Source organism: Ictidomys tridecemlineatus, chromosome 14 (assembly GCF_052094955.1).
Source record: "Ictidomys tridecemlineatus isolate mIctTri1 chromosome 14, mIctTri1.hap1, whole genome shotgun sequence".
NCBI lineage: Eukaryota > Metazoa > Chordata > Mammalia > Rodentia > Sciuridae > Ictidomys > Ictidomys tridecemlineatus.
Genome location: NC_135490.1, coordinates 39,407,430 through 39,429,269, shown reverse-complemented (window position 1 = coordinate 39,429,269; position 21,840 = coordinate 39,407,430). Strand labels below are relative to the sequence as shown.

The following is a 21,840-nucleotide window of genomic DNA, read 5'->3' as shown; positions in this document are numbered from 1 at the left end:
CAGACAAGTAAGCATGTAAATTCAAAATGATTGAAATTAGTTAGGCATATGTAGGCAGAACAAGCTTATTTATTTACATTTGTTTCTAAAACAGTTTTAGATTAAGTAATCTTCCAATTGATTAATTGTTTTATAATTAATTCATCTGTGTATAATAAACTCATACCAAGTATTTGTTGAAAGAATGAATGATTATATATTAGCTTATTAGTTGATGTTAAATATTCAACTTGGAAAGTATACTAATTTATTTATTAGTTAATAAAAGGAGACCAGGTAGACACCAATTCCTGGTAATTCTCAAAATCAATAGCAAACATTACTTTTATTAGTGGTTCATTAGAAGCATCCTCCTCAGCCCTGTGAAGATCAGAAGTTCAAGGCCAGCCTGTGTAGTAAATAAGACCCTATCTTAAAAAAAAAAAAAAGTACTTTGTTATAGAATCATTCTCCTCAGAACAAGTCAAGAATGGTTAATATTATTATATTTTCCCAAATCATTTTGCATGCCTATACTTCTGATAACTAAGACAATGAAAAAAAGTAATTACAGAAAGGAGAAGCTACAACTGTCACCATTTTGAAAGAATTTATTATCATCTACTTAGACAAAATAAGAAAAGTTATTCAGATTAATGAGACATTTTAATAAAATAGTTGGACACTAAGCAAATACATTAAAGTTCCCAGCTTTCCCACACATCAAAAATAACCAGTTAAAATATAATAGAAATAAAAGTCCTCATTCTCAATTTAGATTACTCAGAAATTATAGAAAACTGCAAAACTTTTAAAAAAATTTTTCATTGTTGACAGACCTTTATTTTATTTACTTATTTATATGTGGTGCTGAGAATCGAACCCAGTGCCTCACACATGCTAGGCAAGCGCTCTACCACTGAGCTAGAACCCCCAAAACTACAAAACTTTACTGGAAGTTATAATTGAAGAATTGAATAAATTCTATTTCTATTGCCAGGTTGGAAAAATAATATTGTGAGACTTTCATGTTTCCCTAAATTAAACCAAAATTTGGTGTCAACCCAAACAATACTAGTAGGAATTTAAAAGTGTAACTTGACAAAGTGATTTTGAAGTTCACTAACATTTTTAAAGCATACTTAGAAAATACAGTAATTAAAAAAGTATTCCATTAGAGTAGAAAGACACAAATAAGTCAGTGGAAGAGAATAGAAAATTTTAAACCCAATCCAAAGATTGATGTCGTCTTCTGCATTCTTCCCATCTCATTCTCAGATAACCTGATGAGTCCAGTTATCCTCAGTTGTTGGCAATTAGACTTTTCTGAAATTAGGCCAGTTTACTGGGATTGCAATAATTGTTCTTCACTTTTTGCCAGTCCATATTTCATTTGAGCAATCAATATTTATTAGATTGTGTGATTATACTAAATTGAGACAAGGCAACGGAAGAAGCAACAAGCTGGTGGTATCAAAGCCTTCTTAAGCACCTATACTCTAGTTTTCTCTTTAATTCATAAATCATATTCTTCTCTTTTAGGGTGTATGTGTGAGCCCATGGGTGTGTACACACACAAACATATGCATATATTTGGGAGCATTTGGACACAAAACATTCCCATACTTCTCCCCAACCCTTCTTTTAAGATGAGACCTGTAGGCACCACCTAATGCTGTATCAAAAGTTATGAGTACTGTTGCTAAGGCAACAAGGGGTGAAATTCATGCAATGAAGTATTAATGAAAACCATTAACTCTACTTGGTAAGATTTGTTTTCATACCCTTATTTCAGTGGTTAAAGAATGCAAATATCACAGGCTGTTAAACTGTAGGAAAATAGTAATAAGCGCTAGAATAAAAGTGGTGACAATAGGTGGATGTAAGAAATTAAAGGGGAGTTATAGGCTTTGTTAATTGTTAGCAGAGGTAAAGGAGAAGGAGTTGTAAGCATTAGCTCATAAAATGTGGATCAAGTTCCCAGCTACAGTGGTCAAGCAGGTTTAGCATGCTGGGACAATTAATAGACTATGCTTAAGGAAGGAAAATTTGATGAGAAAACAGGCACCATAGACACTAATGGCAGCACGAAGTAGAGGCAGAAATCACAGATCAAGTCATATTAAGTTGAAGCAAATATACAGTTTATAAGCAAAATTGTGATTCATTACATTCATCTGAGGCTTCAAGTTGTAGTACAAAAATAGTGGGAGTTCAGTCAGTGGTCAACCATGAAATTCACTGGAGATAAATCATGATTGATTTGGGTTACTAATAAGCCCAGGGAAATAGTCTAGTAAGAAAAAAGCAAAATAGGTGCAGAATAATATGTACAGTAGGCTTTAAAAGTGTCAAGAACCGAGAACTGGGTTGGAAAAATATGCATTAATATTTGTTTGTATGAGCACGGAATACGTGAATTTGCCTCGAAACTGGTTCCATTAGTTGCACATAGGAAGAAAAATTAACTGGAAAAAAGACAGGAATAAAGGAGGTTGTTTTACTGAAAAAAAAAAAAAAAGCAGGGGGCTGGAAATATAGCTCAGTTGGTAGAGTGCTTGCCTCACATGCCCTGGGTTCAATTCCCAGCACCACCAAAAAAAAAAAAAAAAAGCAGACTGGTCACAGGCAAGATTTGTTTTCCAGCTCTTAGAGGAAGAAAGCCCTGAAATATGTGTATACAAGGTTACTAAGCTGGTAACTTAGCACTAGTAAGGGAGATTATTGTTCATAATTATCATTAGGTAGTTAGTGTGTCATGTTTTACTCTCGGCAGAGCCAAAACAATTTCCTATTATCTATGGATTGCTTGAGCAGTTGTTATTAATATAATACTGAGCCCTTTTGTCTTTGGTATGGGTTGCTTTATCTTCGAGATACCATTTTCTTTTCTTATTGCTCCACTTAAGAATTTTCCAAAACCTTTTGTTTTCTGTTAGATTAAATCCAGTGCTTTAGCCTGGGGTTCAGAAATCATTATTAACTGGCCATATCTTCCCTTTACTTCTTCATGAATGTAAATCCTCTATTCCAGGGAAGACCATCATCATCTTTCAAATGTGTTGGATAAACTTGCAGGGTACATCTCTCTTTAAAATACATAAACTTGTATTTTCTTCTTAAGGAAAACTTCTTTTTAACATCAACCTAGTACTTTTCTTCTATTTATTTTCATTTGATGACTTATTTACTTTCTCCATGTTTGTATCTTTTCTTTTTCCAACTAGTATTGTGTTATTCTACATAGATTGTAAACACGTTAAAGTCAGACACCCCTTATTCCTTTTCGTGTACATACCATCAAAAAATGGGGAATGGGACTAGGGATGTAGCTCAAAATCCTTGACCAATGTCATATACAAGGCCCTGGGTTCTATCCCCAGTACTGCAAAAAAAGGAAAGAAAAAGTAGGGAGTGAAATTTTCTTTCTTTTAGTGTTTATTTAATTATTTGTGTAATGTTTTGAAATGTCATCATCTTCAAAATGATGGAAAACATCATTGTCTGACTTTTCATTTAATAAAGTGTTACTTAGAAATAAAAAAATAGTCTCTTTGTTGACAATTCTTTTGGATAGCTTGTTTTGATTTCCCAAAGTATGAGATACTTAAATAACTTTAATATTTTGTACATAATTTGCTTTAAGACTCAATAGGCAAAAAATAGAGACAATAAAGATAATAAACTTGCCATCCTAAATAAGAAGTTTTTCTAATATAAATTAGTTTTATGAAATATGTGAAAATTTACATATTGTTGGTGAGCCCATAAATAACTAAAAACTCCTTTAGGATGTATAAAAAGGTCTTGCCTAACCAATTCTACTCATAGGAATTAATCCCAAGGAACTATTTGTGGATATTTCTAAATATTTTCAAGCCTGATTTGAGGCGGGCTTGGAGTTCTGGGAATTGAACTAAAGGGTACTCGACTCACATCCTCTATTTTATATTTTATTTAGAGACAGGTCTCACTGAGTTGCTTAGCATCTCGATATTGCTGAAACTGGCTTTGAACTTGTGATCCTACTGCCTCAGCCTCCTGTGCTGCTGGGATTACAGGCATATGCCACCTCGCCTGGCAAGCTGATTATTATACCATTGTTTTATAATAGTAAAAAGCTAAAAATCATCTGAATATTTAGCCACAATGAATTGTTTATTATTATTTATAAAATCTTACCATGAAATATTATAGTTTTTCAAAATAGTCTTCTACTTTAATAGTGACATAGGATAATGGTCCTAATAGTAAAAAAGACTATAGATTACTAAACTCTGTATGTAGTATAATCCCATTTTTGTCAAAAAAGAAAGCAAAATAATTATATCTATTGATTTTTAAATTCTATCTTCCAATTATATGCAGTAGCTACTAGAATATCCTAATGGCGTAGGAAAGTGGCCCTGATATATTTAATGAAGTTCTGATTATTGAATAGCATAAATAGTTTAATTCCATTTCTTTTGCCAAAAATGATATGATATATCTATAAATATTTAAAAATGCTTCTACATTGTATAGACATTAATTTTATAATCAGGAAATCCTTCTATTAAAAGTTAATTTCCTATATTTAGTTCAGAAAGAAAATAAATAACAATGGAAAATTGTCTATAAGGAAATGAACAAAAACAGGACTTCCCCCCCCAATCTTCTAATTTTGTTCATCTTGACTCTAGGCAAAATTCAGAATGACTCTTGGTGGTATTACCAATATGCCATAATGATCTAGATTTAGTAATTCCAACTTTAATTGAAACATTACCTCTGTATGATTACCTTAGTGATAGTCATGAGCAGCATATCAGGGTTTACTTTCTCCTTTTAGAAAATTAATGGACTTAAGTGAATTGACTTCTAATCAAATAAAGAAGTATATAGAGAGTACATGGTAAGCATTCAGCAAGTGTTAGTGTTTCCACTAAAGGTACCATTGGCTCTGTAATTTAATGTTCTCTACAACCAAAACTTAAGATATAAACCACTCAAAAAATAATAAATCTTTGAAGTGCCTATTCAGAAATCTTCAAGTCTTTAATGACATTCAAAGTAGAATCTTTTGATTCATTTTATTCATGTAAATAACTTATTTATAAAATGATGAAGGTTCTCCAGAATACCAAATATTTTCACTACTTGATTAATTTACTATTAACATAATTAAAGATATTTATCTTCTAAAATGAGAAGTTGTTTCACACATTCAAAATTTATTTGCTTTATTAACTTTAGGTTGCTGTTGGCAGAACAGATATTGAAGACTTAGACCTCTACGCTACATCTAGGGAAAGGCGATTTCGTTTGTTTGCATCTATAGAATGTGAAGGGCAGTTATTCATGACTCCATATGATTTTATTTTGGCTGTTACGACAGATGAGCCCAAATGTAAGTATATTTTAAGATTATCTTAATCATGTTAGATTATATTGTTATCTCTACTTTGTAAAAGTATGCAGCAGTATATGCTTTTTAGAATAACTAGAAAAATAGTATAGTATTTCAAGACATCTGCTATACAGTGTTACCATAATATTTCTTATAAACCCTTATCTATTTTCTTTTATCAGAAATTATCAATTGTTTCCTCTTCCTTGTACATTAAAATTCAACACAAACTTACTTTTGATATTCTTTATAATAGGCTCTGCATACTCATACTTTTATCTAATCTGAACAGATTAATTCAGAAGAGTGGCTTTGAAATTAGCTATGGTCAATAATTTTTTATATCTCTTTTGCACTTGTCATTGCTCCTGCAATATAAATATAGGTTAATTTTTTCTCACATTTCCACGTGTTAGTGGTTCTCAAACCTTTTGGCATTATGCACATTCTTGCAAATTTCTTGATACCTAATTTAATAACAGATAACTGGATTCTCATATGTGTTTTTGTTTTCAACCTATTAGAATATATATTTTATTCATATAAATTACTTATTTATAAAATGATATAAAATTTCTCCAGAAGACCAAATATTTTCACACTTTTTCATTTACTTGATTAATTCATGTAAATATATGAAAGATATCCACCTCACTGATAATGGGAGTGGGTATTTTCATATCTTTTTCTGATAATTGTAAATATTCTTTGATACTGTCTCATAGCATGACTAGTGGTAGCTCAAGCTTCAAAAGCCTCCAAAGATAGTGGTGAAAGAGTAATGACTGGCTTCACTGAATGAATGTTAGTAGAAATGAGGTTTGAAGAGAAAAATTATGATTTCAGTTTAGACAATGTGTTTAAGATATGTTGAACATATGAAAGATAAGACAAGTGGATCTGTCTCTTAATTCATTTAAGTTGACTAAAAGAAAAATCAGAAGTGTTTAGAATCATAGAAGCCAAAGAAAATGGCCAGAATGATCAAATAAGTAGAATACTATTGAGAAGTTAAATAGTACATCTAATGGATGTACTATAGTGAAGATTATTGATGATTTTTTTAAAGTGATGTTTTAGTGGACTGATTAGGGCAGAGACCAGATTGTAGGGCTGCATAGCAGATGAAGAAGTGAAGATAGTGAATGTAAACAACTCTTTGGAGATATTTACAAAAAAAGAAAGGAAATGTGGCTGTAGTGGAATTTAAGGTAGAGGCTTGATCTTGGAAGATTTTAGCCTATAATAAATACATTTTTTAATGAGATTTTGACCATTGACTGAGGAAGTAGCATGTAAAGGAGAGGAAACTATGTGAACAAAAATATAAAATCAAGAGGGTATTGGTATACTTATAGCAGCCCCTTTGGGAATATATGGGGCAGTAATAATAGAAAAGGCTTGAAAATTAAAAAGGGCTCCTTTAAAAAATAATTTGAAGGCTATGATAATTATATCCCCCTTATTAAATTGATTTTGTATAATATGGATTTTTAAGTGTTTATTATTAAGTAGTCTGTATTAACTTTATTAACTGCAAGTAATAATAACCTCAGAAGAATTTTTGGAGATTGAAAAACTGCTTAGGGTAGTGCTTGACACAGTGAGAATTTAGTCAATATTGATACAGTCATCATAATCATCATCATCACTTGAGTCCCTAACCAGAATTTTTAAAAAAATTTGTTTGAAAACTAGAAAATTTCTTGTTTAGAAATTCCTCTTTAAAATTTAGACCTTAACAGGTGAATTTCATGTTTAGAATTACAATTAGTAATTGATTACTTTTATACATCAAGAATTATAAATTTAGATTTTTTCAATTTTTTTTTTTTTTAGTTGTAGGGATACAATATCCCCACTTTTATTTGTTTATTTTTAAGTGGTGCTGAGCATCAAACTCAGGGCCTCATGTGTGGGAGGCAAGTGCTCTACCACTGAGCTACAACCCCAGCCCTTAATTTAGATTTTTAAAAATGTATTATTTTAAAAATATTTCATACATATAATATTAAATATAAAGAACATAAACTATAGCTTAAGAAATAAAATATTTCCAATAGAATTTAAGTCTTTTCTCTCCACCTAAGTTATATTTACATATGTAGTAATTTCATATGAGACTAATGAATTTAGAAAGTCAGAAAATCCTTTGAAGAACAGCCTTAATGGCTCTTTAACCTTTTTATTTTTACAAAAGCTAATAATATTGAACATGGAACATTTCCAGCAGAATGAATATATCTTTTGTGAATAATTTACTGTGGTAATCTCATAAACCCTACAAAACTCAAGAGTATGTCTAACTTCCTCTTTTGATAAATAGCTTATGAACATTGCATAAGAACATGTGCATGTACTTTTGCACCATTCATTTTTCTTTCTTTGTTTTATGGGTATATTTTAAGAGCAACAGAATCATAAATATTATATCTGTTCTTTTTTCATTGTTAAAAAGCAAAGTGGCATTGTTAAATGAATATATATAGTCTTATGGTTAATGTTATTGCTAAATTTTAATTTACAGCCTGTGATTTTAATCATTTGATTACATGTTTTTATACAGTATCTTTGGTAAAGGAAGAATGTTATTATGACATAGAAATCTATCTCCATGAAAATTATTTTGTCAAAGTTTAGAAGCTTATTTCTTCTTTTTGGTCTTAAAATGAGTTGTTATATTGCCTTAAAAAGAGTTGCATAGCAAAAAAAAAAAGTACCTTTCTTGTAATTTTTAATTTGCTGTATTGTTAATTATACATTGCTCCATTCAATATAGAAACAATGATTGGTTGTCATCAGTGTAATAAAGCTAAAATAATATATACCAGTTTTCTTAATGCAGCTGTTATAAGACTTACTCAATTTGGAAATAATTCTTAGGCAGGCATTACATATTTATAATGTTCAAATATGAACAAAAACAACAAAAAACTCAACAATAATGATTGAATATAAGTTTTATAATGCTTGCAATTTTCAGGGGTGTGAAGAAAAAGAAAAAGAAAGTGATCCCAAATGTTTTATTCAACTACAATACTAGTGTTCCAAGATGTTTCTTAAGTAGCTGTAGCAAAGAAGAATGAAAAAACACGAAAAGAGTTTCCCTCTTACTTTACCTGCTCTGTCATCTCTTTTTCTGTTTCCCCATATCCTTCTTTGTCCTAGAGAGATCTTATCTATGAATTATTTTCAGGAATATTAATATATCTTATTCCTATATGAATATTTTATGAATATTATTATTTGTGCTTTTAATCTCATAACATGTTTAATATGGAATAAATTCACTTTCTTATAAATCCAGAAATCCATCACCCTGCCACCTCCTTTTCCCTCCCACCCCTCAGCCCTATCTAGGGTTCATCTATTTCTCCCATGCTCCCCTTCTCTATCCTACTATGAATCAGCCTCCTTATTATCAGAGAAAACATTTGGCATTTGGTTTTTGGGAACTGGCTAACTTCACTTAGCATTATCTTCTCCAACGCCATCCATTTGCCTGCAAATGCCATGATTTTATTCTCTTTTATTGCTGAATAAAATTCCATTGTGTATATATGCCACATTTTTTTTTATCCATTCATCTACTGAAAGGCATCTAGGTTGGTTCCACAGTTTAGTTATTGTGAATTGTGCTGCTATAAACATTGATGTGGCTGTGTCCCTATAGTATGCTGATTTTAAGTCCTTTGGGTATAGCCTGAGGAGAGGGATAGCTGGGTCAAATGGTGGTTGCATTCTTAGATTTCCAAGGAATCTCCATACTACTTTCCATATTGGCTGCACCAATTTGCAGTCCCACCAGCAATGTATGAGTGTACCTTTTTCACCACATCCTCGCCAACACTTGTTGTTGTTTGTCTTCATAATAGCTGCCATTCTGACTGGAGTGAGATGATTTCTTAGAGTAGTTTTGATTTGCATTTCTCTAATTGCTAGAGATGTATAAGAAGACACGAATTGGTGTCAACATACTTTATATACATCCAGAGACAGGAAAAATTGTGCTATATATGTGTAATAAGAATAGTAATGCATTCTGCTGTAATTTATTTTTTTAATCAATAAAAAATAATATATTCAGGAATCACCAAACTAAAACAATCTCGTTATGGAAAAATATTTCCTATGCTACTGATAATATTTATTATGAACAGTTTGTAGTATATGAAACAGATAAGATCATACCTTAAATTCAGATCTTGAGATTTAAAAACCCTTGCTTTTTGGACATAGAAGCCTGGCTTTGAGTTATGCTTGTAGATGGCTACTGAATATGGATATACATTACATGGAGTATTTATTATCTAATTATTTTATATTTATTTTAGTTGCTAAAACATGGAAGTCGCTATCCAAACAGGTAAGTTAAAGCTCTTGGTATCCATATGCATGCATATTCATATACATATGCATACAAACACACACATACACACACATGTATTTATATATATTTTTTAAATTAAAATCACATTATGGTACTCTTTTTTTTTATCCTCCATATTGTCAGAAAATAAAAAAGGTAGAGAATTCCAAGGACTAGTAAAGCTATAGCTCAATGGTAAATATCATTTGTAAATGTAAATTGGTATACTCCTGTTCGGAAAACAATTTGGTATTATCTGATGAAATTAAAGATAATATACACCCTGAACTTTGCAATTACATGTCTGGGTTTAAATTCTATAGCAATGCATACACATGTACCTAGTAAAGTTAAACTTGAATGTCCTTTATGACCCACTAATTTCACACCTGTGTGTATAACTAGAGAAACCATTGCTTATATGCAGGAGAGGTTCACAAAAAATGTTGGTAGATTGTTCATAATGGCATAAAATAACATAAATATTAATAGTAGACATATAAATTTTGATATAGTCATATGGTAAATAGTATAGAATAATGAAAAAAAGCATTGTAGTAATGCTATAACTAGATGAACCTCAGTGAAATGTAATGATAAACAAAATAAGCAATTCACATAAGAAATATAATCCTATTTACATAAAGTCCCAAACTGGGAAAGTAAAACCATATTACTTAGGATTGCATTCATAGGTGGGAAGACTGAGAAATGATTAACATAAAATTCAAGATGTCCTTTACTTCTAGGGGAGGTAAAGGGTAACATCATCAGTGAGGGGCTTAGAGAGACTACTAATGTACTGATAATTTTCTATTTTTTGATTTAGTCATTTCTAATTTCCTTAACTAAAGGGAATCCTCAAAAGTCTATGGCAAATGACACATTTTTCTGGTGAAACATTAGAGACATTTTCTTTAAAGTCAGATATAATAAAAATATACCTGCTATCACAACTATTTCACTACATTTTATTAGAGGCCTAGCAAAGTATTACATCTCATTAGCTTATATTTCTAGTTTGCCATAACAAAGTAGCACAGACTGAGTAACTTATCAGGCATTTATTTTCTCACAGTTCTGGAAGCTAGAAGTCTAAAATCTGGGCATCAACAGGTCATTTTCTTCTGAGGCCTCTCTCCTTGGCTCTAGATGTCTGTATTCTCCCTCTATCTTCACATAGTTGTTCCTCTGTGCATGTCTGTGTTCTAATCTCTTCTTATAAGGACACTGGTCATATCAGATTAGGGCCACCTCATACAATTACCTTTAAAGGATACCTCTCCAATATAGCGAGATTCTGAAATATTGTGAATTAGGACTTTACATATGAATTTGGGGGGAAGGAGGACACAATTCAAGCCATAACATGCAAAATGACAAAGGGGGGGGGGAGAAAGGATCCAATGATTGGAATAGTAGCACATAATATGCCTGAGAGAAAAATTTAAAAATGCAGAGATTTATTCAAATAAATTCAAGGTTATTATTGAATGTAAGATCAGTGAACCAAAGTTAATTAACGTGCTGGTTTGGGGCTTCTGCCATAGCAGTGGCAATTAGAAATTATTATCAAATAAATGAATTTCACAAGAATTATTATATACTTAAAAGTGTAATAATAGAAAGCGTGGAAGAAATTATTAAGTCACATTTTTAAAAGGACAAGAGTAAATGAGCTGGGCGTTATGACACACACCTGTAATCCCAGCAGTCTGGGAGGTTGAAGCAGGAGGATTGCCAATTCAAAGATAGCTTCAGCAACTTTGGGAGAGAAACCCTATCTCAAAATAAAATAACAAAAAGGGCTGGGGATGTAACTCAGTGGTTAAGTGCCCCTGGGTGTATTCAATCCCTAGTCCCAAACTAAAAAAAAAAAAGAAAGAAAAAGAAAAGAAAAAAAAAAAGAAAGAGAGAAAGAAAAGGAAGAAAGAAAGAAAAAAGACATGAATAAATGGAGCATTATATTCATGGATGACAATAAGCTATCTCATAATGATACTGGTTTCCTCCAAATGTATCCATAAATTTAGTGCAACACTAACAAAAATTCCAACAGAATTTAGAAACCATATAAATGTCAGTCATTAGAGAAATGGATAAAAAGAATTGTAAAACAGACATACCAAAGATAAATATAGTAATATAGAATTAAGGTAAATAAATACATAAGAGCTACATATATTGAAGTGAATAGACCTAGAAAATACAAGGATAAGCAAAATGACAAGTTGTAGAATAATATAGACTGTAGTTCTTTAAATACAATGACCTTTTCAAGGATATATGTGGTCCAAGTCATTTTCATTACAATGCTGAAAAGATACTTGTTTTATTTACTCTTACTCCTTCAGAGTGTAGATTTTTCTAAGAGGCTGCATGATGGGTGATGACGTCATTGCTCTGACAGCTAATGGAATGTATGCTTGTGTATTCTTGTGCTTTAAAAAATTTTTGTTTATCCTTTAAAATAGATTTACCCATATAAACCATATGTCTTTTTAAGTATGTAAAGAGATGAATTTTAGAACTACTATTATAGACAACTGCTATGAAGCCATTAATATGAAAATGAAGAATATTTGATAGGAAAATATGCCCACAATATATGGACTAAAAAGAGGACGTTCCAAAATAATAAAAGGAGGAAGATTTAATATTTGCAGTAACAAATGCTATATAAAGATTTCCAGCTACAGAATCAGATAAAAAGAATATTAAAGCTTACATGTGTTTATCTTGGATCATAATTATTTTTTTCTTATCTATGCTTACTAATTTTCCTATGATGTATATGTATTAGCTGTATAATTTTAAAAAACTGTACTCATTTGAGAAGGTTGTATAAATACCTTAAAAAGCATCTGTAATTTTGGGAAACTTAATTTAACTTAGAAAACATATATTCAATACTTTTTGCAATACTGCAGTTTAATTCTGACACTAATCACCAAGAGATTATATGAAGGCATAGTACCCAGTGAGACTTCCTTCATTTCAGATGCTTGCTGCAAGTTCAGGGATCTCCAGGCACCATATTTCTGACCTACAAAACCAGGGGTTTGCCACAGTTTCTTACCACAATTCCCCTTAGGTTTAATGGAACTCAGAAAAATGCTATGCTAATGATTACAGTTTTATTACAAAAAAAATACAAATTAAGACCAGTCAGATGAAGAGACAAAGGGTTAGGTCTGGGAGGGACCTGACAAAGAGCTTTTTTTGCCCTCTTCATGAGGGGGTGTTCACCAACCTGAAAGCTCCACTGAGCTTGGGGTTTTATGACCTAGTATGATTATTTGAATCATTGACCATATGTATAATTGAACTCAATTTCTATTCCTTTTCCTCTCAAGACATTATGCCTGGGTCACTTCAAATCATAGTGTTCTTTCTGGTGATCAGATCCCATCCTGAATCATTTTCTTAGCATAAAGTCAAGTGTGATCCAAGATTTATAGTCTCCCTCCTAGGGGCCAGGGTCAAAGTCAGTCAAGTTAACTTTTTATACAGCACTGCTACATACAAGAGAACAAGGTAGGCCCTGTGGATAAGGAGAGAGATTCTCATCATGAGTCAAAATATAAAAATTTTAATAAATCTTAATTCCTCAAAGTTATCGGAAAACAATGATCATTTATAAATACCACAGAGTATTTTCGGATACTGCCACATCAGGAAGTATTTATTTGAAGTGTTTCTGAAACCTGCATATGCCCCAAATTTCCTGGAGATATGTGAAAAAACAGTCTGATTCAGTAGGTCTGGATATAGGAATGGAAATTCATTCTTAACAAGTTCCCAGGTAACATCCAGATTGTTGGTGAACCACACAGTTTGAGTAAGAGGGATCAGATATAGAAATAGAAGTGGTCTCTGTTTTTTTTTTTAATGTGTTACTAAGCAGAGTGGTTTTTAAATTTCAGATAAGTCTGTAATCTTACCAAATCCTTTAATCAGTATTCTTTACAATTAACCAAATTACAGTTTTTATTTAGTAATTTTTACGAAGTATGCACAATACTTCAAAATTGTTACATGAGCAATGATACAAACATTTAAATTTTTTAATAATATCCCACCAGCAGTATGTTTTTTTTTTTTAAAGCTGACCAGATAGCAGTTGAGTCTGTGTTCTTTCCTATTTAAATTAAAATCTGAAAAAATTTGAAACTGGTCACAACTCAATATCCCTGTCTTTCCACTTTATCAGTTGTCCTTATTCTTTGAGTCACCACAAAAATACTCTTCATTCCTTTTTAGCATATTCCTTTATTAATCTCCTCTGCTCAAAACCCCCTCAATCCAGTAATGCTGAAAAGAACAATATGAGGCCAGGTGATCATATTGACCTTGATGAAGAAATCCATGTGGCTTTCATAAAACTATTCCTTTATAACTGACTCCAGAACTTAAACTTACTGTTTTATCTTGATATGGTTATCTTATCTATATATAACTCCAGTTACTTATCTGAAATTTTGAGTAGCTCTAATTCATTATAGGATCTTTATCATTTATTTTATATTTGCACTGTGGGCAAATATTGTTATTTTGTGGTTGAATAAACTGCAGGACAAAAATAGGATAAATATACCACATTTCAGGTGTTTTAAATGATTTTTTTTGCTTGAACATTCAACTTTTTAACTCTATTTTTTAAGAAAGTATTTACATATATGACACCTTCTGTCATAGGAATTAAATCAAATGCTTTCAGAAACACCACCAGTTTGGAAGGGATCATCAAAGCTATTTCGAAATCTTAAAGAAAGAGGTAAGTTAATTTGAGTACTTACACATTTTAATATTGACACTGCTGATTACACTATTCATGTGTGTATATTTCTCCCATACCTGTAGTAATTTTTAAAATTGCATATATGTATATAATATATAGAGAAAAATCTGAAAATTAAAACACCAAAACATGAATGCTTTTGGATAGTAATGTTATTTTTGGTGGCATGATTACGGGTGGTTGTTTTTATGTTATCTTTTTTACGTATATTACTTAATCTTCCATATTTTTTAATGACAGAATGAACTTTCATAATTAAAAAAAAATACTTTTAAAAAACCATGTTGAAAAGCACAAGTTATATTTACCACAATATAAAGCATGCTTCAAAGAATTAGATCTTGAGCTATTGATGTAGCTCAATTGTAGAGCACTCACCTAAATTGCATGATGCCCTGTATTTAATCCTCAGTATTACAAAAGAAAGACATTTTTTTAAAAAAAGCTAAAAATAATAGATCTTCAAGTATTTATTTTTCTTCCTTTCATTTTGCTTCTAAGGAATTATGGATATTCCTGAATTTAATCACTATGAAAAACTTATCAGACATGTCTTTTGGCAGCTAAATTTACAAAATCCACCTGCTTAATTTACTCTATTATTATTATCCTATATCTAAATTAATTTGCTTGGAATCCTGTTACATGGCTTTTATTGCAGTTTTCTTTTACAACATACTTTTTGTACACATTTATGGAAAAATTAGTTAATGAAATACATGCATATTAAACCTTAAAAAACCTTTAACCTTAAAAAGAAATGACACATACTTGTTTAGATTTTTAAATAAAAGAATATGCAGAAAAAATAAATGAACAGTTATCTTTTTCTTTTTCATCTTTGCTAATCAATATTGGTTTGAAAATATTATACTTATCATAGCTTAAAGATAAATACTTTGAAGGAATATAGTTATAATTCATATACTTAAAGTAGAATTAGAAATTCAAATTTCTGCTGGGTGTGTTGGTAAACACTTTTCATCCCAGTGTCTTGGGAGGCTGAGGCAGGAGGATTCCAAGTTTAAGGATAGCCTGGGTAATTTAGCAAGACCTTCCACAAGTTATTGAGACTCTGTCTCAACATAAAAAAATTAAAACGGAAGCAACAGCTAAGAGTTTACATTAAACTATGGTTTTTAAATATTTGAGAAACCTGGGCCAAATTGTCTTTAAACAGTCTAAAAATTTTTTTCTGGAAGTTGTCTCAAAAACTATCATACAGATTACAGGGTAAGATGATAGGATCAGTAATGTTCAAAACTCAGAAAGAACAGATAATTCTAGTCAGACATAATCAGAAAAAAATGCAAAGAAAAAGGAAATTCTTTTTAGCTAAGGAAAAGCTTTAATCTGAAAGCTCTAAATTTAGGCATGTCCTAATATTTCTCATGTTATATGCATATTTCTATTTTTCTTCTTTTCAGGGAGAGCATTTATTCAGTACTGTTTAAATAGAACTATCTGTAGTGGAGAAAGCATTCTACTTCTATGCTGTTTCTTATGGTATCCACTGCCAAATGTTGCCATTGAGCATTTTAGATGTGGCTAGCATAAATCAAAACTGAAAAACTGAATTTTCAGTTTTATTTGACTTTGATTAATTTAAATTTAAATAATTGCACTTATTCAATGACTGTCTTCTAGGATAGTTTGTATCTATGTCACATGCTTCAGATTGTCAAGACAATTTATGATTCAATAAGCTTTAGAGCCATCAGACTAGGTGAAGTAGAGAAACTCAGAGATACTTGCCTTTTTTCTTTTCTCCCAGAGATTAAATGGCAGGGCAATTATAAACGTAAATATTTAGAGCTATTTAAGATTAATTTTAAAATGAAGAAGCTCATCTGCTTGAAATATTACCCAATAAGAAAAAAAACCTTGAAATATACAGTATTTATAAAAACGTGTTACATAGACTTAGTTATAACAGCCAGCTATAATGTATTGTGATACAGGAATTAAACAGTATTATGCTTTTTAAGGAGCTTTCTTTTTTAAAAAAAAAAAAACAACAACATTTATTTAGTTGTATATGAACATATAGTATATTTATTTATATGGTGCTGAGGCTTGAACCCAGTACCTCACCCATGTGAGGAAAGCACTTTACCACTGAGCTACAGCCTCAGCCCCTTAAGGAACTTTCTTTAAACTTTTTTTATTGAATTCTCAGAAGAAATCGAGTTGACATCTTATCCTGTTTCTAAAGATTGTAGCACTACTATATGCTTAGTGTTTAAAATACACACACACACACACACACACACACACACACACACACAAGCACACGCATACACACATTTATTTATTTATTTATCCTGAGTAACCTAGAAAAAAGTGAAAGGTTTGTCTATAAACTTTTCCATTTTTATTATTGGAAAGCATTAAGAATCTATAATTCCTATTCAGCGATATTTTCAGTTATTCTTGACCATTTTTATTAAATTACATCATTAGTTTCATTTTGTTTTTCTTCCCTATAGATTAAGCCACCTTAGTAAGCATGTAGCCCTACAGACAGGCGCTTACCATAATCAGGACTTAAACACTATTAAGTAATTCTCACTTTGAGGGTAATCTTAAATTTACTGTCAAATACACATTGCATAGTAGTTATTAAAATTCTTTTTACCAACCAGCAAGTCTTGTGTACTCCACCAGGTGAATTAGAACAATGAGATAGGATGATAGAGGTAACAAGTCCCATTTCTCTTTTTTCCTCTTGCATTTGGCATTTGTTTTTTTCTTTCTTTTGTTTTTCTTTCTTTCTTTCTTTTTTTTTTTTTTTGAGTGTTCTCTACAGAATCTAAGTATTGTATCTTTATATACATTGACCATTTCAGAATCTTTCTCCCATAACATTCATGGAAATCAACCAGAACTATCTGTCCATAGGTCACCATGTTCTAGTATAAACAAAAGAAGAGAATGCTTTCAGAGCTTCCTGGATAGTTCCCTTCATGTCTCTGACAAACTGCCTTAAGAGGCTTCTCTTCTCTTTGTTCTGTAACAAAGAGAGTAGTCTCAAAGAACATCAGATAAAATGGAAGCTTTAAAGTTCACAATCTGATTATTTAAAGATTTTTTAATACCCTTTAACTAAACATCAAAACTATCTACTATTTAGATAAATAATGCAGACTTATTTCTGATTATGATTTTCTTAGTATTTTACTTAGATGATCAATTAAACCATTAACTCTAGTTTTGGGTGTTCTAGTCCAAAAGTAAGAATTCAAGTAACAATGTATACTTTTATTTACTTCAAACAGACTCTTTTTAAAGTTAATTATGGGGCTACAGAAATCTCAGGGTGCAGGGTACATAAAGTGTAATCCATTAAATTAAATTAAAAATTTCTTAAGTGTACATTTAAATATTATTTTTCAAAAATAATAAATGATAATTAGAGAGCAGGAAACTGGGTGACTATAAGTCTTATTTTTTTGAATGCAGTATAAAAATTGGGTTTCTAAGGAAGGATGTCTTAATGTTTTATCCAAGTGTTACTAAATATTAATAAAGCTTTTTGCAGTATTAATCATTTCTGCCTTTTTTAGTTTCATGTTGGGTTCATACATGGAAAAATAGCATAAGTTTAAAAATTACAACTATAAGTGAAATTATAATTTTCCCTTTTTTTGCCAATATATTTGAGAGCATTAATGGGAATTTAATATATGTTTCCAAAGTGGTCTGTGGAACAACTAAATTAAAATTAATTTTGCTGCTTCTTTTGCAGGTTTTTTATATAGCTTAATCTCCTTTAAAACAATAATTAGCATCTGCTTATTTACAATGTCTTTTGCTAGTAGAATATTTTAATTTAATACATGAGAGGATAAGTAATATTGTATATAGCATAATTGATACTATTTTTCTTCTAGGTGTGATTTCTTACACAGAATATCTTTTTCTTTTATGTATTTTAACAAGTAAGTATGCTCATTAAATTTATTTCTAGATAGAGTTCTCTTTTTCATTGTGAATCTTGGAAAATAGATCTTCCTTAGTTTTTTTTTAATATTGAAAATGACTTTAGGCTTATCTTTGCTGTTCTGTAAAATTCATGTCTAAATGCTGCAGAAATATGCCAAGCACAGCACTATTAAGAGTCAAAAATATTTTGGCTTGTGGTCTAGTAATTAGCTCGTGAATTATAAATTTAAAATCAGTAATTTTGGTTTTATTCTTCATGAAGCCCCAAAGATCAGGACATATAATTAAGTTCCTACTGTACTTATTTGAATCAAAATTTCGGCAAGACTAATGGGAGAGAGTGAATCTTGAGTCTCCACACTAGTAGTCTATCAGAATACTCATCATTCTTACCCTAAAACAGCTTTGTTATTCTCTTCCTCACATCCAAATAATAACATGGTTTTTGCCTACTAAAGAAAGAGATGGGTATGCTGTGAAATTTTCTTTGAGTATTGAACACAGCTGTAAAAGCTTCTAAGGAGTTTGAAGAGAAAAAGTATGAGACATTTGGACTAGAACTAAGAAAAATATGAAAAGAGGACTGGCAGGATGTGGACTACATATTCTATAGTATCTAAGTATTAGTGTTCCCTTTTCCTTTTTATTTTTTAACTTCATTTTCTCTTCCAATGTTTGTAAGGACTTCCTTTGTACATGTATGTTTTAGTCCACTTTTTTACTGCTGTGACTAAAAGATCTGACGAGAACAATATTAAAAGAGGAAAAGTTTATATAAGAGCACACGGTCACAGTTTCAGAGGTCTTAGTTCATAGAAGGCCAGCTCCATTCCTTGGGGCTTGAGAACATCATGGTGAAAGAGTGTGGTGGAGCGAAGCAGCTCACATGGTAATCAGAAAGGAGAGAGAGAGAGAGAGAGAGAGAGAGAGAGAGAGAGAGAGAGAGAGAGAGAGAGAGAGAGAGAGAGAGTTAGTTCTCTACTTGCCAGATACAAATATGTACCCCAAAGTCAACTCCAATTTCCACCACCTCCAGCTACACCCTACCATCATTTCAATTACCAATTAGTTAATCCCTATCAGGGGATTAATTCACTCATTTGGTTAATATCTTATAACCCAATTGTTTTTCCTCTGAATCTTCTTGCATTGTCTCACATGTGAGCTTTTGGGGGGACACCTCACATCTAAACTATAACAGTCTACTTTCAAGATCTTTTTAAAGCTTAAAACTTGGTTATCAGAGATGGTGTGAATTTTTCTTTCTTTCTAAAGTCAATGGTAATAAAATTAAGTTTAGATTCCTAAAATACATGCAAGATTTGGCTAACATAAAGGATTTTCTATTGTTTTTCATATTTTCAGAAAAAGATATTATGGGTTAAATAAGTAGGGCTATCTGTGTCTCCTTTGCCAGGTTCAGGATTTCACAATGGGTCAGTAGGAAGTATATCTGTAGTGGGGAGTTGCAGGGGTCCTTTCTAAACTTTATGCCAGTCATGTCAAAAGAAAAGTCAAATACTTTGAGAAAGTGTGTGTACTGAGCTTCTTTTGAAGGACATGTTAAAGTTTTCTGCAGCCCAGGTTTCTTCTTTTTGTTCTAGAAGTGAAAAGAAAAAAGAGTGAACCTTGTTATAAAGTTCATAAAATTAAAGCAGTTCATTATCTGTCTATAAGTGTTTCCTTTTTATTTTTTATTATTTTAACTTATGGAAGTCTTTCTCAGAAAAGCAATTTTTCCTTGTATTTTGGAGGAATTGGGTATTACATAATCAAACCTCTTTTTTTATATTTCTCTTTTTGAAGCCTTCAGAAACTTAAACCCAAATCTGAAACCTCTCATTCTTGACCTTTACTTCCATAGGTCATTTGAATTATAATTTTCCAAATTGGAACTGTTTCATTGTGTCATATTTTTATTTTTTTATACCAATCTAAGTTGTTAAACATTGAGATTATTTCAGATATGATGAGCTGATAGTTTTTTTAACAAACTAACAGACTTTGAATGTTTATTTTTAGAAGAAAAGTAGTCAGTTTTTGCCTTTTGTGCTATACAGTATTATAAGATACTTTTAAAGTATATTACCAATTTGGTTATTAAGTCTGCTATTGTGTTTATGTCTTTTTAGTTTTTGTTACATTTAAATAATAGTAACATGTTGCTTTTATTTTCTTGGTTGAGGAAAATATTTCCATAATGCATTTGAGAAACTGTTTACAACTTTACAGATTTTGTACTTTAAAAATACATTTTTCCATTTCATGCATATTTTTTTCTATTTTTTTATGGCAGAGCCACATGCAGGTTTTAGAATAGCTTTCAACATGTTTGACACTGATGGCAATGAGATGGTGGATAAAAAGGAGTTTTTGGTGGTAGGTATATTATATGCTGCATTTTATCAATAATAAATATTGCTTATTTTATATGTTTATGCTTTTACATTATCGAAGTACTACTCTAGAGGAAAGAGTGAAAATCTATAATTCAACTTTAGTAAAGAAATATATACTCATACTTTCAATAATATTTTCATTATAAAAATATACATTATGTTCATAGTATAAAGATGATTAAAATTGTGTATAAATACTAGCTAGAAGTTTGGAATGTATCAGATATTATCTATTGGATAGATAACAAGCAGCCCTAATATTATATTTGCCCAAGTTAGTATTCAGTCTTTATTATATCACCCAACTAATCATAAGTATTTGCCATAAGGATTTTCCTTCCTTCTCAGTACAGGGTCTAGATAGTTTCCCTTTTTCCTTATCTCTTCCACTCACTGGTGCTTTTTATTACAGTATTGTATCCACTTCCCTATTCCCTTTTCTTGTCTTTGAATAAGGGCTGACAGTTCTTAAGTATTTATAGGTAGATCTTTCTTACCTTAGTCCAGCCTTAGTGCTGGTCTGACAGTGTCTTCAGCTGCTCATTTATCTTCCCACCTCCTCCTCCAGTATTTTTCTCTTTCTTTTTATTTATGTATCCTGAATATTTTTCTATGGTAAAATTTCTGTTTTTGCTCTAAAATAGAAATTAATATTTTCCTTAAAGTAGTAAGGTCTACCCTTAACATTTATGTTCAAATCTGTCTTTACCTTCTTAAAAATAAAGGGAAAAATGGCACATAGTCATTTTATTTTCTATTTTTGTTTTTTTTTCCTTTGTAATACAACCAGTATTAATATCTCAGAAATCCTCTTAATAAGCTTCAAATTTACTTCACAGACTAGAACACAGATGAAATCATTTTTTTCTCTGGTAGAAAAGAGAAGAGAGAAAAATCCTCATCAAAAGTGCATTAGTACCCATTCAAAGGGAAATAAGCAAGACTAATTAGTGGGATT

The 21,840-nt window shown here is 31.0% G+C and overlaps 1 protein-coding gene across 9 annotated transcripts in view; it reads left to right on the top strand.

Moving 5' to 3' along the window:
* Micu3 (mitochondrial calcium uptake 3) overlaps window positions 1-21,840 on the top strand; it is a 95,856-nt gene that overhangs the window by 33,664 nt on the left and 40,352 nt on the right. For 8 of the 9 annotated variants that reach the window (XR_013430325.1, XR_013430326.1, XM_078031087.1 and 5 more), the window contains exons 2-6: window positions 5,215-5,368; window positions 9,703-9,734; window positions 14,436-14,514; window positions 18,432-18,479; window positions 20,780-20,862. Coding sequence is in view for 7 of the 9 variants with exons in the window: in XM_078031087.1 (XP_077887213.1) it covers window positions 5,215-5,368; window positions 9,703-9,734; window positions 14,436-14,514; window positions 18,432-18,479; window positions 20,780-20,862 (396 nt within the window). In the remaining 2 variants the exon portion in view is untranslated. The remainder of the gene's footprint in view (window positions 1-5,214; window positions 5,369-9,702; window positions 9,735-14,435; window positions 14,515-18,431; window positions 18,480-20,779; window positions 20,863-21,840) is intronic. The other variant, XM_078031090.1, reaches the window with a different exon arrangement.